We start from the raw sequence: 10259 nt of genomic DNA, 5'->3' as shown, positions 1-10259 counted from the left end.
GATAGTGCCTACGGTTTTGATGGTAAATTAGGAACGTGTTGAACAGATAAACATTATTTGTATGAATCCGGGCACTGACTAAACTAGGGACACACTTTGCGTCAGATCTAGATAGAAATAAGTGCTAAGGCCCTTTAAACAAGTGCAGCCATTGCTACCATCAAGATCAAACGGAACATTCGGTTTATGGACTGGTGTCCAACCGGCTTCTAGGTTGGTTTCCACTACCAACCTTCCACTGTGGTAGCTGAAGGTGACCCGGCCAAGGCAAGCGAGCCGTGTTCATGCTGAGCAAAACCACGGCCATTGCTGAAGACTGGCCCACAAGTTTCGCTTGGTGTATGCCAAGCGTGCACTGCCAGAGTGTTAGAAATAGTACCAGGTTAATACTTTGTGTGGAGAACCTAACAATCTTGAAAAGGGTAGTTTAGATTTTTCAGATTTGCATTCATGCTTGCTTGTGTCTTTGCTATGATAGTTTGTCATCTGTCCAGATGCAATAAACAAGCTTAACAACAATAAACTAAACAATGTGCACGTATATCCCGCAGGCCTCCACTTAAAGGCTTTGAGCAATGCAAACAGCTGACTGCGCGAGCCCCTTCTCCTATGTCAGGTTTGGAGGCGCCCTCGAACTCTTTAAACGCGCGTAATTAATTTATTCAGTCCTGCAGCAATTAATAACATATCATTTGCATTATTAAGTGAAAATTACGAATTAGAAGATAACCAGCCTTGGTAAGCGGGGAGGGGCCGTCTCTTTATTTTCCAGCCCTCACATCCTGTTGTGTAAGGGAAAGCTGTCCACACTGTCCAGTCGGTGTTTTCTTGCCCTCCCCATATTATGGTCCATTTTTCTCTATCTTTTCAATTCTCCCCAGGTCGGAATTCAGTTGACTGCCTCAAATACACTTCCTTCTTCTTGGTCAGATTGTATGGAATCCTGAAAATTATGCTCCAGACCTTTCCTAGTGCAAATTCCTTGACTCACTATCCTGGACCCCATCACCATTGCCAGTGGTAACCTGGATTGGTATTTTATGCGTTTTCTTTGACTTAATCCTTGTCAGGATTCTCACCACACCTTTTGCCTTAGGTTACAGGTTCCTGATGATGTGTTTAGTTTTGCCTGGACAGTTACAAGCTCGTACTTCAGGATGCACTTACACTGTCACATTCACCTCAACCTGGTGGTGGATGCATAAACACAAGAAATGGCAGTATAACTCTGGGCCAGGTTTCCGGTCAGATGTCAAAGCACACGAAAGTGGTTTCAGACTCCCTGCAAGAGGCTGTCGCAGACTGCTTCAGGTTTACTGTAGGACGTCAGTCCAGTGTAAAAGCTTATCCACATGGCATCTTTTAAAACTTAAGTTGAAATATTTTAAATGTTAGAATGAAGTAGCCAATTCTGTCGCTCCCCGCATTTTTGTAACATTAATCATTAGAGAAGCGAAGCTCTGAGCATGCGCCAAATTGGTGGCGTGAAATTGCGTGTTAAGACCACAGCTGAGTTTCCAGGTGCAAGGAGTCTTACTTTTAGGTCAGGTGTCAGCTTCGGCCCTGACTCTGGATTCAGGCGACATTTCTACTATAACTCCAGCATGGGCGTCAAGCCAAGTCACTTCGCACGCACACTAAATTTATGTTGTGTGACTATACCCACAGCTGGCAAATATTGGTCTCCGACTGCCGCCTAAACTTGACAGTGTTACCATATTGCTGCAGTGCTTTGTGCAATGCGATGTTGACCTTTTTATTTTATCTTTCTTATTCATATTTTTGCTTGGGTTCTCTTTCCCTCGCATGTTGCAAGTATTGCTCTGTAATTCAAAATGTACAAAAATAAAAGTTAAAGTGAATCTATCTTCTGAGACAGTACTTAAAGCTTGGTAAGAAGGCGATAGATGTTACTTATTTAAAAACTCTTTTTCTAATGTATTCATATTTCGATTAAATATTTACTTAGGGTAACAAAATCATCCGGAAAAAAACCCTCAAACAGTTCCTTTTTTTTTAGGTATTATAGGATTTGGGAATGTGCTTGCGTAAGAAAGTCTGTCAAAGTGACTACTGTGTCTGTCGGCGTGTGCAGAACAGCAAACATGGTCAATAATACCAGCTGGAGATGGTGATCAGTGATACAAAAGCCTCTGTCAGACATCCTGAGCGCTCCTGGCTCCACAACCACTTGAGGTGAAATCAGAACTGAGAGCAGTTCTGGGGAATAAGCTGCAGGAAACTTTCAATAACGCACCCGGTTTCTGTCTCTTCACTGAACGAAATGAATGGTCCCAACATTCATCAATCAGCCGGATTGTAAATGGCCTGTAACTGGGCGCATTCTTTATTAATAAATCACGATATAAAGGCGATGAATAGAATAGAGATATGAAAATAATGTAACGTTCTTTTACGTGCCGCTGATTACTTTTATATTTAATCGAATTGATAATTGTAACTCATTCATTAACTTTAAAATCAAGAGTGCAAACATGCAGCCAGTAGGAAAAAGGCAACAACGTCGCCTGTGATTATTATTCGACCTGTTTGTATTTTATACCGGGACAAAATAAAAGTGTAGAATCCTTGGGACTTTATCAAGACTGTGTGCTGCCAGACTGAGCGAGAATTTTGGAAATGGAAAGCAGGATATTTTTTAAAATACGGGTTGAAAGAATGAAAAGTGCTTTCTCTGTACATTTGTCTTTGTCAGCGATGCCCACATCCCGAGAATGAATTAAAACATACATGTGCCAAGTATGTGTGTCGTTGCAGTATCTCGTTTCTATTATAAACCTATATTAGAATCGTTAAACGACATGATTATTTCTAATATACTTTCCCAGGATTATCTCATTTCCTTTCTCTAGCTTTGGATCGTCCAATACCGAGGCAGTAAAATTAAGTTACTTTGCAGCTTGTGCCTACTTTAAGTTCAAAGGCTTTCTTTTGATATTCTACATTTTAGTATTTTTAATAATGTATTAAGACTATTCTATACCCTGGGAACTGGATGCGGCAGGGGCAGGGTTTCCACTTGAACAGCTGAGCGTAGCCCCAGACACAGCAGTCTAAAGTGCTAAAAGCCGCCGCTCACAACAGAGGTTTTTCCCTGCCACGTCTTGGGACATTTTTTTCGAAGTCATAGACACTAAATATATAAATGCAAGTTGTTGCTGAGGTTGTAAACTTTAGGATGCTCTTTCTATCTCAACGCAATCTCAGAACATTTTAAACCATTGCCAGGTTTGCATTCACCAGGTGTTATAAAACAAATGCGGCGTCACCTTCCGTGTAATTGGAAAAACAATTATCAGCGAATCGACAATAGGCTCTCGACCTGTGCCGGCTGCTGCTCTGTAAATCCTCTCCAATTATTTTTGTAGAGTAAATGCCAGATTAACAGTTTAACAACAAGAATAAACAATACACGGAAGGTGTCCCAAATGTAGCAGGCAAATATACTTTTCTCATGAAAAGGAACGAGTTTCGGGTGAATTCGTCAATATTACCCATCAGGTGTATTTCGATTACTTTTAAACTTGTGTAATTCTTCACTTTTATTTCTTTTCCTTCTTTCCTCGTTTCGTTTCTTATTAGTTTCGGATATATCCAGGTTCAATTTGTAAACACTCACGCGTATAGATATGTACATTATGTCATTTTCAATTCCATATTACTCATTTCCTCATTGGTATGGGCTTTTGTAAAATGCAATCTCCATACAATAAAAGCAGAAATGCACAGTAGCTCCGTCATTGTTCATTTCTATACAATTTAGTTCTCTGATGGGCCCTGGTTCACAAAACTGATTGCCGCATACTTACATGTGTTTATTTGTGGACATGCTTTCCAAAAAAGAACGACAATTTCTTTTAACGTAAAAAATCCAATATTTATTATTTTCTCGTCGTTTCCGATAAGAACAAATCAGGAATTTTGCATCTAAAGCAACTATTATACAAACTAAACGATAAATATGTTCTCCCCGAAATACATACAAGTACCACAGCGTATGCGGTTAAACCGGTTCTTTCCCATTCTGAAACAAAACGAAATATGGTGTTACCTTTAACCAGACAAGCATTACCTGTTGACAAATTGTGACAGAGGTGTCTCTTCCACTGACAGAATAGATCCTGTTCGTACTGAAACTTACATTCTTACAGTGATGAACTAGAAATGCAAAATTTTAATGTAAAACATACAATCGTACAGTATAATTACAGTAAGGACAGAAAGACAATGGGCGTTGGCAGTACAGTTCGGTATAAATATGTAAAAGAGCTAACCTTGAGTTGTTTTGTGGTATAGGAATGTCATTGTGTTGCTGCTTCTCTCCTAAAAGAAAAACATCCTACATGAATCTTTCAAGTCCAGGTGCATAATTTGTTTGTCTCATGTACGAATTATTGGGATTGAACTGTGCAAGTCCATTCACCTGATGGTTGGATAAACCCAGAAGCTGGTCAGTGTGATCGGAGCAGGAGTTCGGTCTCATGGACGGGATGGCGAGTCGATTTGAAGGACAATACATCTGGGTATTATTGGGCGAGTAGCTGGCCTGGGACATAGATAAATGGGGAGGGGACGTAGAATAGGAATAGGTCATATTCGAAGTCACGCTGTTGGAAGACCTGTTCAACATGGCCCCCATCCCAGTGGGGCTTACGGACTGTGACTGAAAACTTGAAGCATCAGCCCCGCCAACGGAACAACTGGCCATCGATCCGAGTTCCCCGTTTAAGTGAGAGTTCAAATCAATCCCTGACGTGGCCTGCAGAACAGATTGTTGGCTGATGAGATTGTCAATACTGAACATCCTATGCTGAGCCTGGCTAACTGCTGAGGTCTGGTAGTGATGCACCATGGCCGAGTGGTGGCTAGCGGTGTGGACCTGAGGGCTGTAGCCCGAGCCCACGCTTGGATAGAGTGTATTGGGATAGGAAGGTCTTCCAACTGGGGTTGGAGTGAAAGCGCTGGAGTTTTGCATGTAACCGGGGTAGGTGGTGATGTCTGATCGCTTGAACCGTTTTCTCCGGCGTAAAAAACTCCCATTATCGAACATATCTTCAGCTGCCGGGTCCAGCGTCCAGTAGTTGCCCTTCCCAGGGCGGCCAGGCTCGCGAGGAATCTTGACAAAACAATCATTGAGGGTTAGGTTGTGTCGAATGGAGTTTTGCCACTTCTTGGAGTTCTCCCTATAGAATGGGAACCGGTCCATTATAAACTTGTAAATACCTCCAAGGGTCAGTTTCCTTTCTGGCGAGTTGGCTATGGCCATGGCGATCAGTGCTATATAACTGTATGGGGGTTTACCACGCTGGATTGGACGCTTCCTCCTTCTGCCCCCAGAAGTCGGTATCAGTCCCTCAATATCCCCAGCGGTCTCCTCATCTCTCTCGGCGATCGGCGTGTTGCCCCTGGGCTCCGATTTGACCATCACCTCGTCCTTTCCCGGGGACTCCAATGACATGTCTGCTGAGCCATCCAGGGGGCTCGAAGCAGAGGAAGCTTCGGTGGGCGACTGCTGGGACTCAGCAGTCATGGTGCACATGCCAGTAAAATACGAAATATCGGCTAGATTCATAAACTTCAGCCTGAGACCTGCCCTGTGCACAGTCTGGTGTAGGTTCGCTGTTGGGAAGGCCGGGATCAGGTGCTGAACTGACGCCACCTGGCTTATATGTCAGAGCAAGAGGAGTCTGGCGCCACCCTATTTGCCCTCATTGTGTCAAAGCTTTTAATTAGCATGCCCACCCACCTTCCCCAAAACGTGTCTCCAAATAGGTACACAAAGTAATAACAACCCCGCTTTACGCTTAAAATGAGATTAGAACTTTAATGTGGAATTTAGAGGAAACAGTCAGCAAGTAGAACCCGCAGAAAGTTTAGAAAGTGCGCGGTGATATGTAAAGCTGTTTGATAGATGGGGCTGCACCTACTATTGAAGAGTATTCTGTAAAGTGGAATACGAACCAGTTCGCAGTGTAATACTGCTCCTCTATTGTGGTTGCAGTTTCCTAAATCATGCACTGCATATTTTAATTATTTTATTCAATCTTAAATACATTTGTTGTTGATTTTAACTTGACTAAAATTAACGAGTGGACTAAATAAATATTTAGGTATGTCCTTAATTTTCCAACCCACTGGACAGGCTACTGTGCTGTAAGAACACACATGCATACAAAATATAATCTATTTGTAGCACTTTTTAAATTATTAATTTCTAACCCACACAGAAAATTATATCAACAATTACCACAAAATCCGTTTGATCCTTTGAAGCAGGATATTTGCTAATAATACTGTATGAGAGTTAGAAAGGTTATAAAGTGTGATTTGTACATTTGCCATATTGGCTTTCCCAGCTCCCCTCAAGCGAATATGAAACGTGGCTTTACTTAAGATGGAAGAAAGTTATAAGTTTTCGGGGAAAATACACTTTCCATTCCTCTAACACTTGAGAAATGAACTGAATTGGATAATATGAATGTTATTTTAAGGGCATGTGGTGTGCATTATTTCGCCCAGGATCCATCCTCCAATATTCGAGTAATTATTAGAGGGTGATGAGTAATAAGGTTAGGCGTCTATATAAAGTTAACCCTCGCTAGCTTGTGGTTAAGTTGTGATTTTATCAGTTTCTGTGTCGAAACGGAACATTTTCAGCTTTAGACTCTGAGCTCTTCTCTCTTTTGAACTGGGGATAAACAATAGGACAAATGTATTTTAAAACCCGCCAGGAGTATCAGACACGTCAGGCAAATTAACGAGATGATATTAAGTATTTCATTACAGCTACTTTCAATAGCTGAAGTTTAATTTGGCGGGTTTGCTGCAACGATTTAGCTACCACCCCAAGACATTGCTTTAAAATGCAACAGCTCGGAACGGGCAGAATTAAACAAGGGACAGAGTTTGGAGCAGTCACAGGTTAAATACGAATTATAAACAAATATACACAGAAAAAAAAAACAGGCACCGTTATATTTTCCGTTTCCTGATCAGAAACAACAGGGCAACACGTGCTTAAGGAACTATGAGACGAGCAACGTGTGGGTTGGAGCTGCCGCGGTGCGCAGTTCACAGTTTGGAGACACAAAGGTGGAAGGAAGATTGGAGTTTGGTCTCGGTCTGTCCCGGGATTATCTCTGCAAAATCATTCGTGTTGTTCATCAGATTTCCACGCGGTGTATTTCAGCATTAATAGTTCATGAATGGCTCCTTCTGTCCTTAAAATAAAGCTCCCTTGTTTAAACTTTGCGGATGGTGCTGTGATCTGACGGCTGAGAGTCTTTCTTTCTCGGGTATAAGTTGTCTGTTTGCCCGACTCTTCGGTCCCCAGTCATCCGCAAAGCGCCTGGAGCAGGCCAGCCGCTCAAGGGAACTAAAGCGACCAGTAGGTCTCTGGAGAAAGGTGGTTACTGTTTGAGGCGAAAAGTAAGGGCTTGTGCTTGAAGAACACCTTCCGAGTCGCATTATATTAATAAATAATCAATAATTTTGGAAGTGTATAATTAAAATGCCTCTAGGAGATATGCCGGTATTATTGGAGCTAAATGCTTTGTGTTCAATTCATTGATAGGTTCTCGAAAATACAGCAGTTTAAATATTTTCGCTCATCATACATTGATAATAATAAAACATACACCCATTAATGTCGTTTTATAAGCATGGGTTCTAAACTGATTTTTATAATTCCGTCTAGTATTACAGTCATCCCGCTAGGTCCATTTTTATGACAACATTAAACGCAGATTTCTCCACTGCACATCGCCAGTTTTTATTTCAGATTTCCAGCATCCGCGGTATTTTGCTTTTGTATCAGTTAAAACCTTTCAGCTAATTTCATCCTGCTGTTGGCGAAACTTTCAACTCATTCCTTTCATTCCAGGCACTCGGCGACAGTCGCTACCCGAGGAGAAATATCACTGAGTGTATTTGAACTGCACAGAAATCCAGCGAATGCAATCAGTGCACGAGAAATTCGTTAATTTATGATGAAAAGTTATCTAAATAAGGGAACCACATCTATTTAACCACTGAAGTTCTCAATTCCAACCAGAAAACACCCGTGCGTCTTAATTTCAGTCTCTTTCAGGATAAGGACATGTAGGATAATGACAAAGATGTTTATGAAACATTACTGGCGGAATATAGTCAAATGTAATCCGTCACTTTTATGAATGTCAGTTTTACTTACATGGGCAGTGATTTCATACATCACACTGGGAGAGGAATTAGAGTTGATGAAACAGTATGATTCTGAATAAAACGATGTTAATTAATATCGAATATGTTATCGGTCTACCTGAATGATTCTATACAGCACTAGAAAAAAAGGGAAGTCGTTGCGTAGCGGTTTGGGAGCTAGTTATTGTCAAATAATTTCGAGATTAAAATGCTTTATATGCCAATAAGTATGTAATGAGGAATCAGTTTTCCGAAATACTGATATTGCAGGTGTTCTAATCCTGTCACACATCCTTCAATAGCGTAATTTGATTGGAAGTGATCGAGTGGGAATATAAGAGGACGAATCCCTCGAAATAATTTCTACTTTTCTTTTTGCACAAGCATGCGAATTATTGCATTCTTTGCAGTTCCCGTCTTATTCATTGTGTTACTGGATAAAATAGAGAACTTCAAGAAAAGGTACTATGAAAAAGGAGCATTTGTTTCTAAGTTACAAGCTTTTTCTTGTTTTCTGTCCAGAAATGTAAGACCCTTCCAGACATGGAAACAGTATTGATGCTTTGGGCAGACTTGGGCGCTCTGGAGGGTTCGAAGTTTTTTTTTAAAAAAGGGCCAAGTGTTTCGTAAGCAGGGCCGGCCTTAGGGAAAATGGCACCCTGGGCGAACTTGTATTTTGGTGCCCTTTCTTTTAGTTTAAGTATGTAGTTTAAGTTTAAAGCTGTAATCTCAAAAGTTTTTTTATAACATAAATAATAAACAATATAAGTCATAAAAATAACATTATAGCTAAGTGACAAATAAACAACATAAAATTAAACACTAAAGTCAAAAAACAATTAGAGAGGCAAAGAGGAACTATGAAATTAAGTTATCAAGGAACATAAAACAGAATAGTAAAATATTTTATAGGCACATCAATAAAAAAAGGACGGTTGGGATGGGAATAGGGCATTAAGGGATAGTCAGGATAATACCACAGGTAACGATAGAGATATGGCAGAAATATTAAATAAGTATTTTGCTTCAGTATTTACCAGGGAGATAGAACAGGTGGACATGACATTGGATGATGAGATTAGTAATGAGATAAGTGCATTTAAAATAAAAAAGGGGATATATTAAATAAATTAATCAAACTCACGCATTTTAAAAGAATCTAGGGAAGTGATAGCAGAGGCATTACTACGCACATTTAATAATTTGTTAGAAAAAGGTACAGTGCCAGAGCACTGGCGGATAGCTAACGTAATACTGATATTTAAGAAGGGGGATAGAACATGTCCAGGGAATTATAGACCAGTCAGCTTAACATCGGTGGTAGGAAAAATAATGGAATCCCTACTAAAGGAGAATATAGAAGAACATTTAGAAACCAAAAATATAATAATGAATAGTCAACATGGATTTCAAAAGGGAAAGTCTTGCTTGACCAACCTTATTGAATTTTTTGAAGAGGTAACAGAGAGAGTAGACAATGGCAATGCAGTAGATGTAATTTATCTGGATTTTCAAAAGGCCTTCGATAAGGTACCCCATAATAGACTGATGAACAAGGTCAGAGAATGCGGAGTCAGGGGACAAGTAGCAGAATGGATTGCTGGCTGGCTTCAGGACAGAAAGCAGCGAGTAGGAGTAAGGGGAGCTATTCACAATGGCAGAAGGTGGGTAGTGGTGTTCCACAAAGATCAGTGCTGAGACCACTGCTGTTCACAATTTATATTAACAATTTAGACTTAGGAATCAAAAACACAATTTCTAAATTTGCAGATGACACCAAATTGGGGGGGATAGTCAATACTGAGGAGGACTGCAACAAGTTACAGGAGGACATTAATAAACTTGAAGAATGGGCATATAATTGGCAAATGAAGTTCAACACAGATAAATGTGAAGTAGTACATTTTGGTACAAAGAATAGGGAGGTCACTTGCCACTTGGAGGGTAGGAGTCCAGGTGGGGTAGAGGAGCAAAGGGATCTAGGAGTACAAATCACTAAAAGTTGCACCACAGGTTAGTAAAGCCATAAAAAAAAAAGCAAACCAAGCACTAGGAGT

General features: G+C 40.5%; 1 protein-coding gene across 1 annotated transcript; it reads right to left on the bottom strand.

Moving 5' to 3' along the window:
* Positions 1–3450: 3450 nt before the first annotated feature.
* Positions 3451–9943, bottom strand: foxe3 (forkhead box E3). Its single transcript, XM_085982882.1, has one exon. It carries the CDS (start codon positions 5591–5593, stop codon positions 4361–4363), a length of 1233 nt encoding a protein of 410 aa, XP_085839008.1. The 5' UTR covers positions 5594–9943; the 3' UTR covers positions 3451–4360.
* Between the last annotated feature and the right edge of the window lie 316 nt (positions 9944–10259).

Source organism: Somniosus microcephalus, chromosome 3 (assembly GCF_052327205.1).
Source record: "Somniosus microcephalus isolate GS21.2 chromosome 3, FLI_Smic_1.0, whole genome shotgun sequence".
NCBI classification, from domain to species: domain Eukaryota; kingdom Metazoa; phylum Chordata; class Chondrichthyes; order Squaliformes; family Somniosidae; genus Somniosus; species Somniosus microcephalus.
This window is presented reverse-complemented; position numbering and strand designations above follow the sequence as displayed.